At 38.5% G+C, this 15,199-nt stretch overlaps 1 protein-coding gene across 16 annotated transcripts in view; it reads right to left on the reverse strand.

Moving 5' to 3' along the window:
* Positions 1-15,199, reverse strand: part of GPATCH8 (G-patch domain containing 8) — a 77,143-nt gene that overhangs the window by 34,945 nt on the left and 26,999 nt on the right. For 12 of the 16 annotated variants that reach the window (XM_081110842.1, XM_081110832.1, XM_081110829.1 and 9 more), the window contains one exon: positions 9,804-9,876. The exons of 1 other annotated variant lie outside the window; for it this stretch is intronic. Coding sequence is in view for 1 of the 15 variants with exons in the window: in XM_081110829.1 (XP_080966955.1) it covers positions 9,804-9,876 (73 nt within the window). In the remaining 14 variants the exon portion in view is untranslated. Of the gene's footprint in view, positions 1-9,803; positions 9,877-13,211; positions 13,341-15,199 lie in introns of those variants that run through there. 3 more of the 16 variants (XM_081110833.1, XM_081110834.1, XM_081110844.1) reach the window with 3 other exon arrangements.

A 15,199-nucleotide genomic window follows, 5' to 3' on the forward strand; every position in this document is an offset into this window, starting at 1 on the left:
AACACAAAACTAGGATGACTATTCTCTGACTTGCAAAACTATCCAAAATAGGTCTTTATAGTAAGCTATATGTTAGTGCATTTAAATATAATTTCATTTATTAAAATAGTGATTACATACAATTTTGAGAAACACTGAGTAAAAAAGGGTACATCTATGTCCAAAACAAAGCTTCACTTTTGCAAACTTCTCTTGAAACTGATAGTCTTCATAGCATAAAAACAATGATTACTTTTAGCATCACTGAGATAACTGACATAATTATGCTACCTCTCAATAAACATTAACTGAAAACACCAGGCACATTAATTATTCCCTACTTAAAAAAAAGGCGGGGGGGGGGGGGGGGGAGAGACTTCCAACTCAAAACAGAATTCAAATTTTCCAGTACTAAAAAACTAATTATATTCTTGCCATTGCCTATTTAGTGATCTATACAACAACTAGATTAATTTGATTTTCAAATACAGATGTTTTCTTTCTTTTTTTTAATTTTTATTGATTTCAGAGAGAGGAAGGGAAAGGGAGATAGAGATACAATTCATGGGTTGATGCTCAACCACTGAGCAACGCCGGCTGGGCAAATATAGATGTTTTCTAAGGGCACAGTTTAACTATGACCTGCAGGAATCTCCATCCTTTCATCTTTCCAAAGTATCAGAGCTGCTTTCTAGGATAAGGTAGCTCAAGTTTAATCATATAATCTATTATGTCAATGAACAGGGGCAGAGAAGGGGCAAAAAGACTTTAGTATTATGGAATCATAATGTTAAATCAGGAAAGGATATCTCACCCAGGGATCACATAAGATAGTCAAACCTTGGGAGAGGTAATAAAGGGAATTCAGGAGCACTTTCAATTAAAAAATAAAAACCACCTAAAGGAAATATATTTTTACTCCAGTTAGGACTGTTTTGGTGAAAAATTGTATCACCTCACTGAAGGCTGTCTCATGCTAACCATTATGCTAAGATCAATTTATTTTTTAAATGGAAAAATCAATTTAATAAATAAACTTTCAGAGTAAATAATCCAAAACATGAGACTTAGGGGAGAGGAAAAAACAATGTTAGGTCCTTGGTTAAACACTTTTATGCTCTCAGTTTTACTTATGTTTGTATCCTAAATAACTGACACAGTATCTAGGATAGAGGGGCATTTAATTAAAAAATATTTGTTGACTCAAGAGAGCGAACATGTTCATAATGGGTCTCAAACTCATTCAGGTATAAATACACAGTGGGGCAAAAGTAGCTTTACAGTTGTTCATATGGAAAATAATACAATAATTAATAAATAATAATATAAGAATAAACTTTCACAACTGATTAGTGATCTACACATGGTCTCTAGCCTTAAGAAATCCTCAAAGGTGTACAGTAATTAAAAAATAAGACTTGGTCCTGGCCTGTGTGGCTCTGTGGTTATAGTATTGGCCCGAGCACTGCAGGTCTTGGGTTTGATTCTTGGGCAAGGTCATATACCTGGTGGGTTGCAGGTTCAATCCCAAGCCCGGGTCAGGTGAGTGAAGGAGGCAACCAATGGATGTCTCTCTCTCACATTGATGTCTGTCTGTCTCTCTCTCTCTTTCTCTCTGCCTCTCCCTCCCATTCTCTCTAAATATCAATGGAAAAAAATATCCTCGGGTGAGGATTAACAACAATAAAAAACACAAGACTTGCTCTGGCCAGGTAGCTCAGTTAGTTATCGTGTTGTCCCTATATGCCAAGGTTGTGGATTTAATCTCCAGACAGGGCATATACAAGAATCAACTAATGAATGCATAAATAGGTGGAACAACAAATAGATGTCTGTCTTTCTGTCTGTGTCTCTCCCCCTTTCTCTCTCTAAAATTAATTAAAGAAATAAAAATAAAAAGCAAAGTAACCCTGAGGGCAAGAATGCTGTCTGATCTACTCTATTCATGGCTTATGATAGTAATAGCTGATATAGCTAAAATATATTAGCTCAATAAATATTTGTTGGTTGTCTTATTGATTGAACCTTATAAACAGAATGAGATATAAAATAATATCAGACCCCATTCTTACTTTTTTAACTTTTGAAATATTTTAATAAACACTAAGGAAGAACAAAAGCTGAATTATAAGGGAAATTCAAGTACAAAAATAAATCCACTTTATAAAGTACAATTTTCTATCTTGCCACAGATAATGTCATTCCTGAGTCAGCATGCCCTATTCCCCAATCTATCTAGTGACAAGATATCTGCACTGTAGTCCCAAGAACTGGCACTCTTTGCAACAACCTTGCCTGGGTCAAAACAATGTTAAACGTTAACAAAATATCCTGAAGATATCAGGTTTAAATGTTAAAGATGTTAGAGCCCTAAAATCAAATAAAAAGAACTGAAAGTTAACAGTAAACTAGTAAACACAAAGAACTTAAAAAGTCATGAGTCTAGAAATTCTATGCATTGACTAGTCTGTGCAAAACTAAGGTGGCATTATCATTTTCACTAGAACAACAAGATTTTCTTCAGTGGTTATTTATAGCAAAGGACTGGTTCAATAAAAAAAATCTGTCATGAGTTATCTCAATAAGCCATAAATGTGGCTATATTCTAGGTCAAATCATGTGGTTATTACAGAAAGAGTTATGTAAGAGAAACCAGCACAATGCCTGTACACTGTAGAATATGACACTAAAAAAAAATAAAGAGCCATTTATAAGACAATTAAAATCAGCCCTTATTGTTGCACCAGAATAAGGGTTCCATTCATCTTGAAGGGTGAAGACACTGTACTAGCCATTCAAAACAGATGGGCTTTGCTCAACAATGTGAATTTAAAAATGGTTAAGATGGTGCTAGCTGCTTTGGCTCAGTGGTTAGAATGTCAGCCTGTGGACTGAAGGGTCCCAGGTTTGATTCCGGTCAAGGGCACATGCTGTCAAGGGTACATGCCTGGCCGAAGCCGGTTTGGCTCGGTGGATGGAGCGTCGGCTTGCGGACTGAGGGGTCCCAGGTTCGATTCCGGTCGAGGGCATGTACCTGGGTTGTGGGCACATCTCCAGTGGGAGATGTGCAGGAGGCAGCTGATCGATGTTTCTCTCTCATCGATGTTTCTGACTATCTCTCTCCCTTCCTCTCTGTAAAATATCAATAAAAATATATTTAAAAAAAAAAAAAAAAGGGTACATGCCTGGAGTTGCCAGCTCAATCCCCAGTAGGGGGCGTGCAGGAGACAGCCGATCAATGATTCTCTTTCATCAATGATATTTCTATCTCTCTCTCCCTTCTCCCTTCCTCTCTGAAATCAATAAAAACATATTTTTAAAAAATGGTTAAGATGGCCCTGGCCCATGTGGCTCAGTTAGTTGGGCATCATCCATGCACCAGGAGATTGCCAGTTCCATTCCCAGGTCAAGGGCACATGCCTGGGTTGTGGGCTTGATCCCTGATCCACTGCACGCCCCCCCCCCCCCCCATGGGGGATGTACAGGAGGCAGCCAATTGATGTTGCTCTCTTTCCCTCTCCCTTCCTCCCTCTCTAAAAATCAACAAACTAGTCTTTAAAAAAACAAAAATATATGGTTAAGATGGTAATTTTACATTATCTTTTTACCACAACTAAAAAGAAAATCTCTTGTATTTTATTTTATAATTATTACTAGAGGCCCGGAGCACGAATTCGTGCACTGGTGGGGTCCCTCTGGGTGGCCTGCAGGGATCAGGCCGAAACCCGCAGTCCAACGCCGCTGTCTGCAGCTTCTACTTGCCGTTCCCGCTCATTCCAGCCCCACCGTGCCTGCTGCGGGCTCACGCCTAATCAGCCCCGATCAGGAGAGGCTTGCACTCCTACAGCTGCACTCACCAGCCATGAGCCCTGCATCTGGCGCCCTCCCAAAGGGAGTGGCCTGCGGGATTGGGCTGAAACAAGCTCTCTGACATCCCCCGAGGGGTCATTCGAGAGGGTGCAGGCCAGGCTGAGGGATCCCACAGGTGCACGATCAGGCCGGGGAGGGGCCACGGGAGGGTTCCAGGGCATGCCCAGCTCATCTCGCTCAGTCCTAATTGGCCAAACCCCAGCAGCAAGCTAATCTACTGGTCAGAGCATCTGCCCCCTGGTGGTTAGTGCACATGATAGTGACTGGTCGACTGCCCCCTGGTGGTCAGTGCACGTCATAGCGAGCAGTTGAGCAGCCTTAGTATAGCATTAGCATATTACGCTTTGATTGGTTGTTCAGTTGTTCTGCCATTCGGTCTATTTGCATATTACCCTTTTATTATATAGAATTTTTATTGATTTTAGAGGAGAGAGGGGTGGCGGTGGAGGAGAGAGGGATGGGGAAAGAGAGAGAGAGACAGACACATTGATGTGAGAAACATCTATTGGTTGCCTCCTATACTTGTCCTGACTGGGAATTGAACCCATGACCTTTTTGTGTATAGGACTATGCTCCAACCAACTAAGCCACACCAGCCAGAGCTCTCTTGTATTTAAATGAATAATAGATTTATGAGTTATTGAGTGTTTATTCTATACCTGCTACCATGGAGATGGAAGTAAATGATGGATAAAACCTAATTCTTCGTTTCAAAGAACTCAATGTTTATAGAGAACCAAAATTCTAAAGTATTCTTAAAATATTAATAATTTTCTATCACTCCTTGTCTTTCTCCAGGTTCTAGCTGTACTTTAAAGTCTCTGGTGCTTACAATGAAAAATTCTGGGATTCAAACAGATTAGCTAGCCCCTAAGAAATGCCTCCAAATTTTAATTCCTGTGTGCCTGAACTAAGAGAGTAAAATTAACAATGTTCCCACGCATCTTTGTATGGGGAAAAAGATGTTTCAAATAGCAGAGAAAGATCAAATCCAGTCTTCAGACTTTCTTATGAGTAATCATCTCCAATTCAACCCAACACTTACAACTATGCAAACCAAAGGAACAGATTCTATCAAGAAGTTATTTCTATTTCTATCCCCCCTCAAAATAGGTTAATGCTTACTAATAAATATTAATTTGAAATATACATATTAAACATCTCATTTATGTCACCACTGAATAGAATTTGTGTAAGTATAATTTAAAAAGCAAAGGTTTTATAGAATGAAATGTCCTGCTTCACGCCCTGTCCTCTTTTCTAAATATGTAACTTGTTTGTCATATTTTGGTAGCCATTCTAATGAAAAATTTTTTAGCCTTTTTCATTATTAAAATAAATTTCTTATAAAATACACTTTTTACTTTGTGTTCTTTTCATATTTACATTTGATCCTACTTTAAAACATCAGTGCTTCTATATGGAAGAATGAGGAGATTCCATGTATTTACTAAAAATGTTGTGATGTAATTGCTTGCTTCCTTATTCTCACATTCTGTGATTTTTTCACTTGTTAAATCATTAAAGAAATAAATTGAAATTCCACATGTTCAATCTGCTCTGAAGCCCCCACTGTACCTTTAACTTCACAACTATACTGCACTCCATTTATTTGTTACATTTGTCTCCCTATTAGACATGAGCCTCTGGAGGGCAGAGGCTATATATTAATCCTTGAACTCCTAAGAATTAGTACGGATCTGGCACATTCTAAGGATTCAATAAATGTATGCAGAATAAAAAACATGAAAAGCAACAACAGATAATTGATGTAAATGAATAGCAATTATCATTTAGGAGTTTATAGTCTAATGAAGGTTACGAGATACATAAACATAAATTATACAAGGTAGAGCATAAAAATGCCACAAGAAAGAAAGAACCTATATAATAAAAGCCTAACATGCAAACTGACCAACCGACAGAATGACTGTGATGTGCACTGACCACCAAGGGGCAGACGCTCAACGCAGGAGCTGCCCCCAGTCCGCAGGCCCCAAGCCAGCCAAGGCAGGTGCAAGTGGGGATCCCCAATTGCCCCGCTGGTCGTCCCACAGATCGACCCTGATGGCTGGCCAGGCCTAGGGACCTTACCCCGTGCACCAGGCCTCTACTAAAGTGTAAGAAAAATGTAAGTGAGGAAATTACAGTATTTTCTTTTTCCCAAGAGACCAATTACCAACCATCCCTAAAAATGAGGGCAAGGTTCTTACTGCTCAATCTAGCCTCAAGTTGCTAATGAATATATACAAATTTATATTAATCATGAAGAATACAAACGACTGCTTCAAATGCCCTAAGGTAAAAGTATCATATTCAAAGCTATCTCCAATGTTTTGGGCCAGAATTAACTACTGTATATTTCAGTTCTGTAGTAACTGCATTTCTCACCACCATCACATCTATTTAGGAAAAAGAATTTATATCCATTAGAGCATATTAATTATAGCATAGGGCTTGGCACAATTATACTACTCTTTTTTAAAAAATATATATTTTATTGATTTTTTACAGAGAGGAGGGAATAAGGATAGAGAGTTAGAAACATCGATGAGAGAGAAACATCAACCAGCTGCCTCCTGCACACCCCCTACTGGGAATGTGCCTGCAACCAAGGTACATGCCCCTGACCGGGATCGAACCTGGGAGCCTTCAGTCTGCAGGCTGATGTGCTATCCACTGAGCCAAACCAGTTAGGGCTATTCTAGTCTTTAGTATTGCTCAGACTGTCAGTTTCCTTATCTGTAAAATAGGAATGATACCCACCACAAAGAAGACTTTAAGTTAGGTAATCCATGAACACTCTGTAAATATTTAATAAATCCTTATTACAAAGGATTAACACTAGCCCTGACCTGTGTGGATAAATGGTTAGAGCGTTGGCCTGTGCAATGAAGGATTGAGGGTTTGATTCCCGAGGCCACCAATTGATTACTCTCTCTCTGTCTCTCTCACACATTGATGCTTCTCTTTCTCTCTCTCCCTCCCTCCCTTCCACTCTCTCTAAAAAATCAATGGAAAAAATGTCCTTGGGTGAGGATTTAAAAAAAAAGATTTACACTAAACCCAGGGAACAAGGTTTTGCTAATTAGACATATAAATTGACTGTACACTGTGCTTCATAGTTGATTTGTGTTATTATCCTTTATATTTATACCTCCCTTTCCATTTCCATTGCTATCACTATATCTTAGACCATGAACTCAAACCCAAAAAATATTCTAAATGGTTTTCCATCATCTTCAGACATACTTTGACCGGATTAGTATTTAACTTGTAACGCAAATGTTCTGGTTGGTATAATTGAAAGAACAGCTCAAATATCAGAAAATTTGGAATTGGTTTCAGCACTATCTCTAACATATTTTGGAACCTTAAACCTAAATTACTTCATCTGTAAAATAAATCTTGATTACATTATCTTTAAAATTTCTTGCTATAAAGTCTATACCTTTCCTCTGATCAAAAATTGCTCTTGCCCAGATGTGGTGGCTCAGTGGTTGAGCGTCAGCCTATGAACCAGAAGTCACGGTTCAGTTCCCAGTCAGGGCACATGCCTGGGTTGAGGACTCAATCAATCCCCAGTAGGGGACATGCAGGAGGCAGCCAATCAATGATTCTCTCTCATCTCTGATATTTCTCTCTCTCTCCCTTCCTCTCTGAAATCAATAAAGATATATATTTTTTAAAAATTGCCCTTGGCTTACAAAATAAAGTTCCAAATTGGAGAGGCCTTAAAGGCTTTTACATCCAGTGTACTAGTTAACAGTGTGAGTTATGGAGTCAGAAAGACCGAAATTTGAATTCTGATATTGTCATTTACTGATTGCTTATTCTTTGGCAACTCTAAACCTCAGTTTCTTGTTCTGCAAAATGGGAACAACAGTAATTTATCTCACAGACTTGTTTTAAGAATTAAATGAGATATCTGTTAAGTGCTTAGCACATAGTAAACACTCGACCAGTACAAGATTTGTGCCTATTTGAACAAATTTCCCATTACTGCCGAAGCCGGTTTGGCTCAGTGGATAGAGCGTCGGCCTGCGGACTGAGGGGTCCCAGGTTCGATTCCGGTCGGGGGCATGTACCTGGGTTGCGGGCATATCCCCAGTGGGGGATGTGCAGGAGGCAGCTGATCGATGTTTCTCTCTCGTCGATGTTTCTAACTCTCTATCTCTCTCCCTTCCTCTCTGTAAAAAATCAGTAAAATATATTTAAAAAAAAAAAAAAAATTTCCCATTACTGCCCTCTAGTTATGGTTTCCAAACTAGTCCTGGCAACCTAGAACTTTACTTCAACCAAAACAACTGTAGTTTCTCCTCCTCCCCTTTATATATTAAGGTTCAACATTTAAACAAATTTTGGAGATTATGCTAAAAAAAAAAAGTATAAAAATCCACTGTCCCATGGGCATTCTCTGATCCAGCCAGCCATACCTACTCTTTGCCAAATGTAATCATCTTATATTTGGTAATAACTATTATCCTCCCTCCTTAAGACTTCACTTGAAGTCTTCCCTAGTCATCATTCCTCTGAGTCCTTTACACACACACACACACACACACACACACACACGTTCATTAAGACTTCCCATTCAAATTACGGAATTCCATTTCCAAAATGCAAAAAAATTGTCAACAGTAGCACACCTCTCCCCAAAGATACTTTTCAGATATAGAAGTACAATGATTCCCCATCATTTCTGAGGTATTGTTCACATGTGCAAACAATAAAACAAAAACAAAGAATAAACAATAGCTCTTGAATGTCAGAGAGCAAAAAAAGGTGTATGAAGTTGGCTGGTTTCCAACTAGCAAAAACTCAGAAGTAGAAATATTAAGTATTTTGTTTTTATCCAAATGATTAGCATAGTTAAAATAAAAAATAAATGCAATGGAAACTTTAAGCCATACATTTTCTACAGTCTGATCGGAACCTGAGAAATGGCCTCTCTGCTCAGGGAACCATAGGAAACCTCTATTTCCATTTATGTTTCATACTAGAGGCCCGGTGCATGAAATCTGTGCACGGGGGTGGGGGGTTCCCTCAGCCCGCCTGCACCCTCTCCAATCTGGGACTCCTCGGGGTATGTCCGACTGCTGGTTTAGGCCTGATGCCAGGGGTCAGGCCTAAAGTGCTAGTCGAACATCCCTCTCACAATCCAGGACTGCTGGCTCCTAACTGCTCACCTGCCTGCCTGCCTGATCACCCCTAACTGACCCCCTGACAGCCTGATCACCCCTAACCACATCTGCCTGCCAGCCTGGTCACCCCTCACTGCCTCCCTCCCCCGCCAGCCTGATCGCCCCCATGCAGCAGGCTGTTCAGTCGTTTTCTCATCCTTCACTAATCCCTCTGCCGGCCTGGTTGCCCCACATAGCCTGCTGTTCGGTCTTTACTGTGAGGGCATCCTGACCAATTTGCATATTATCCTTTTATTAGTATAGATAAAATGGGTTAATTTTCTCTCTACTACTACACAGACTATGACTGCAGAGAAAAAGAGCCAAGGCAATAACCAGCTACGGGGAGAATGAGGGAGGGGCAGGGTGGCACAAAAATTAAAACCTGCTATTGAATGGTTCTCTTTAAAATACTGAAGCCACAATACAACATCACTAAATGACACAAAGCATACCCTGCTACTACGTATTTCTTTTATTCCACTCACTGACTAATTCCACCAAAAATACTTAAAACAGGTGGAGCCATACACAATATTTTTGACCAGAAAGTATTCATAACACAGCAGCTTACTCTTACAAATTATTAGCTTAATAGTGACTTAAAATACTGTTATAAGAAAAACAGACTATTCGGGGGGCGGGGAGGGGGAGGAAGAGGGGGAAGAAACAAACAGTTTTTTAAAAAGGACAACAAATATATTCAGGCACAAGATCTGCATCAGAAACACTGTTTTCTTTCTTTCTTTTTTGTACATTTAAAAAACTTACCCTGAAGAGATTTTCCCAATCCCTGGCCCAGCTTCCACCCATGTTTCTGGAGTAAGCGATGTCCAATATTATCCTGACAGACAGAACAGAAAGACAAACCAAAAATATTCCAATAATATATTCTTCCCTTCCTAGTGACAATTAAACAGGTGATGAGCAAGAGATAAGTCTACATATATGCATGCAAAAAGGTGCTAATAACAGGGGGTAAATGTTCCCAATAAAGGGACATTAATGTAAAAAGAAATGCTGGCTAGTATTTCATATGAAAATAATATAGGGGGTAAGGTCCTTTCTGATGGTGTGCCGGGCAACTTTTGTACATAACGTTTTAAAAAGGAGAAAAACGGGAAGGGGTAAAGAGGGAAGAATACATTTATGAAGTTCAAAACTAACATTAAAAAAGCATAAAATCAAGGTACTTATACAATCATATCCACCACCTAGACAGCACCACTTTAAGATTATTTTTTTTTTAAAAGAAAATCTATGTTGTGTTTAGTTATTTTGTTTGTGTGTCAGGCTTTCATGGTACAAAGTAAGTTGTAAGTGTAAGACTGCCCCACCACTAGAAATGAAAACACAATCAGAGCAAAATCCAGGCTAGACTTGATTGGTTTTTATATATATATATATAAAATGTAAATATTTAACTAGCATGCAGCCAATATTAAACCGAAAAAACAGTGAGGTTAGTAAAACAAGAAATTAAATTGATTAAACAGAAAAATAAAATGAGCTCAAGCACAGACTGAGTGATGCATTTCAACATGTAATCTAACAAAAATGCTAAAATGTTAGAATGAAACAGGCCTAGCAATAAGTTAACAGTAAAGAACCATTAGTGCATGTAGGGGGGAAAAAACCAATATACATAATGTCTCATCTACCTAGAAGCACACAGGAAAAGGTATTTCAATGTAAATTGCATGAAAAGACACCAGAAACAACAATTAAATGTCAGCTTTTGTGTAAGGAGTCAAGATCTTAGAAACCTCTGCATACCTTTGTCCAATTCTTTGTTTTTACAAATACTGTCCAGTATAGAGACAAAGCTAAAATAACCATTAACAGTGTCAGATAAAAAGATGCTGCTTATCCAGAGGAAGACACTTAAAAATTATTTTAAAAGTGTTCTATATCTACTAAAGTTAATTTAAAGTACTAATCTGGTATCACCATTTGAAAATAACCTCATTATTTCCTGAAATCAATTTATAAAGCTAACAAAACCATAAATCTCTATATAAAAATCAAACATCTCATATGAAACTGCTTTTTATCTTTAGCTCCATATCAATGATAAAATGTTCTTTGGAGTTATAGAGGAAAGAAAAAATTGTTGTATGGTTACCTTCTCTGACAGAAAGCTAGAAGAGGAAGATTAAGGCTCCCCAATGTTTTTTGTGTTTTTTTAAATATATTTCTTTATTGATTTCAGAGAGGAAGGGAGAAGGAGAGAGAGAGAGAAACATCAATGATGAGAGAGAATCATTGATTGGCTGCCTCCTGCACACCCCCTAACTGGGGAACGAGCCCGCAACCCAGGCATGTGCCCTTGGCTGGAATCGAACCTGGGACCCTTCAGTCCGCAGGCTGACGCTCTATCCACTAAGCCAAGCCAGCTAGGGCTTTTGTGTTTTTTTATAAAGGACAATTTCCTTCTACAAGTTTACGACAGCATACAAACTGGAAAACAGGGCTCAGCAGCTGATTACTTCATTGATGGAGGAAAAGAGATCAGGAGAGCCCTGGCCTGTGCAGCTCAGTTGGTTGGGCATCATCCCATGCACTGAAAGTTGCTGGTTCCATTCCAAGTCAGGGCACATACCGGGCTCAATCCCCAGTAGGGAGCATGCCGGAGGCAGCTGATTGATGTTTTCCTATCACATCCATGTTGCCCTCTCTCTAAAAAGTCAATTTAGCCCTGACCGGTTTGGCTCAGTGGATAGAGTGTCGGCCTGCGGACTAAGGGGCCCCAGGTTCGATTCCGGCCAAGGGCATGTACCTTGGTTGCGGGCACATCCCCAGTAGGAAGTGTGCAAGAGGCAGCTGATCGATGTTTCTAACTCTTTATCCCTCTCTCCCTTCCTCTCTGTAAAAAATCAATAAAATATATTAAAAATAAAAAAAAATAAAAAGTCAATTTAAAAAAGAAAGCAAGAAAGAGATCAGGAGACTTTTATAAAAACAAAAATGAAGCAAAAGATAATGAGCCTGGCTGGCATGGCTCAGTGGTTTAGCATCGACCTATGAACAAGGAGGTCATGGTTCTATTCCCAGCTGAGGTACATGCCTAAATTGTGGGCTCAATCCCCAGAATGGGGCATGCAGGAGGCAGTGGATCGATGATTCTCTCTCATCACTGATGTTTCTTCATTTCCCTCTCTGAAATCAATAAAAATATTATTTTTTAAAAAGGTAATGAAAAACTTGTTTCTAAAACAAAAGATACTACTGCTTTAAAAAATACACACACACACACACACTAAGTCATTATGATACAAAAAAGGTCACTAGAAATTTTTTTGCTAGGAACTGAAAGAATTAGAAAATGCTGCCGAGGTGATAACTTCTGTTATTAAACATCACAAACACTTAATCTAACACTGCTGCCTCTTCTTCCCTTCTCTCCTCTCAAATGAAATGTCAGGAAAAGCATCCCCTTAACCAGTACTGTGTGCCTAAGTATTTATAAATAACCTCATTGTAAAGAAAGTAAGTAACATTTAAAAGTCTTAGTACAGCCCTGGCCGGTTTGGCTCAGTGGATAGATTGTCAGCCTGCAGACTGAGGGGTCCCGGGTTCGATTCCGGCCAAGGGCACATGCCTGTGTTTCAGGCTTGATCCCCAGTGTGAGGCGTTCGGGAGGCAGCCGATCAATGATTCTCTCTCATCGTTGATGTTTCTCTCTCTCTCTCTCCCTCTGAAGTCAATAAAAACATATTTTAAAAAAAGAAAAGAAGAAAAAAAATAAAAGTCTTGGTACAAGCAGTGTTAGCAAAATATGAAAAGGTAAAGAGACCTTTATTATACGATTATGAAAATAAACTTACCTGTACATAAAATCTTTATTTTATATCATAACTCCTACAACTAAATAACTACAGAAAGGACAAAGAAAGCAGAATGACTCTAAGATTAAATAGTTGACTAAATTACTGTTTAATCTTTTAACAGGCTAAAGTTAGAATTGTACTTGGCACAGAGATTTAGGGTATTAAACCATGCTGACAATAATTGCTGCCCCCCTTTTTTTATTTAAAAAAACTCAATCTTTGACTAAGTGGAGATGAGACATTATGCTGACTGTGTTATATTATGAATGCACTAAAATAAACAGACAGATGAAGCAGTATGCTATTTCCAAAAGCAGTGCAAGTGGAGTGAAAGCATTTCCATACGAACCTGGCTTTAAAAACTGGGCTGTCAAAAGAACAGTTAAATGTAACACAAAGTAAGAAACTGTCCATTCACTAATGGTCGTTTTTTTTTTTTTTGTCTTGTTTTCAATTCACTGCTTGCAATTAATGTATATACTAAAGAGTGAAAGCATAAGTAAATTCACGAGTCAAGACCAGCTGAGAGGTTCAAGAGCAGCGTGTTGTGACTGACAACAGTGAAAGGAAAAGCAAATGTTAAAGGGAGAAAAAAGAAAAATTTAGGGTTATACACAGTAGCACCACTTTTACAAAACCACTCAAGATGGCTGTCACCTTCTCAAAAAAGCTACTGATACAAAATGGTAGTGGCCATTCTCTTCTAAAACTTTAGGTGAAAACTATTCTTTAATTAAATCTACTTTCCCAAGTATGACTAGGGAATGAAATGTCAGGAACTATATTAAAATTATTAATATGCTACTCTATGTCCTTGTGATTATAACAAAGCCAAGAAAAACAACAGACATATATCCAAGAACTTCTTAGATCCACCAACTGCTGAAATTTAGTGAATGACTAATAGCGAAAATCTGGACCTTTCCTATCATTCCAGACTACCTGCTTTTGGAGGAAAATAGGAAGCTCTATGACTCTGCAGAAAGGGTTAGTATTCAGTATGGTCTCTCTTCCTACCAAAAAAAAAAAGAAGAAGAAAAAGAAAGTTTTATAAACACTTGTCAAAAATCCAATAGGTTTAAGGATGGGTAACACAGGAAGGCACACCAAGAAGCCTTATACAAAGTAGAACAAAGTAGACTTATCTACATCTGAAATGATAAAAATGTTCATGGAACTTTCACTGTAAAAGAACAAGGGATTCAATCACCAGCCTGTGAAAATAATTAATCTACTTTTTCTCTTTAGGGCTGTGATTTTGCCAGTTATTCTCATGGATGTTATTTATAGCCCAAACAAGTAATCTAGACATAACAAGAGCAATGAGCAATAAATTTAACTTCTAAAATAGTAACAATTACTATTTCAATCACTAACAGTGACTAAAGTATCTTTCAGTTTTTTTATTTTTAAGTAAAATATATAATGTGGCGCTGGCTGATGTGGCTCAGTTTGGTTGGTCGTCACCTTATGCACCAGAAGTTTGCTGGTTTGATTCCCGGTCAGGGCACAAGTCGGGACTGGAGGCTCAATCCGCAGTTGGGGGAATGCAGAGGTAGCCGCCAGTCGATATTTTGCTCTCACATCCATGTTTCCCTCTCTCTCTACCTCACCCTTTCTCTCGCTCTAAAAGCGAGAATATGTCTTAAAAATCTTAAAAATATATGTATTATTTTTTAAAATAATATATAATTGGGAATTTAATTATAATCTCATAGAACCAAAAATAAATGGAAATTTTTTCTTTTTTTAACAGCTGGTTTACAACTAACAAGGGGGCATGACAGCCTAATTTCAATGCACATGGAAGAACTACAGGGAAATACTAATTTTAAAATAATTAATAAAGCAACTGAATTTTATTCAAGGTTGGTAGACAAAAAGCTAGTTTTCCATAACCTATTAGTTACTCTCTATGCACAAGACTTCCAAATGGTGGCAGGGTGGCATTTTCTTTGATAAGGCATGAACAGTTCTTAATTCTGGTTTAAAAGTCTGAAGCTAAATAGTCTGAAAACCCAAACTATTTTTACCTTAGTTAGCTTTTAAAACTTTTTTTTCTAGTTCAAAACTTAAATGTATAATTGCCCAACCTGCATGGCTCAGTGGTTGAACGTCGACCTATGAACCAGGAGGTCACGGTTCGATTCCCAGTCAGGGCACATGCCCAGGTTGCAGGCTCTAACCCCGATAAGGGGCGTGCAGGAGGCAGCCAATCAATAATTCTCTCTCATCACTGATGTTTCTATCTCTCTCTCCCTCTCTGAAACCAAATTAATAAAGGGGGAGAGGGGGACCCACAAACTTAAATGTATAATTAAAATGCTACATTTCTAT

This window comes from Myotis nattereri (assembly GCF_964212035.1).
Source record: "Myotis nattereri genome assembly, chromosome: 16".
Lineage (NCBI taxonomy): Eukaryota > Metazoa > Chordata > Mammalia > Chiroptera > Vespertilionidae > Myotis > Myotis nattereri.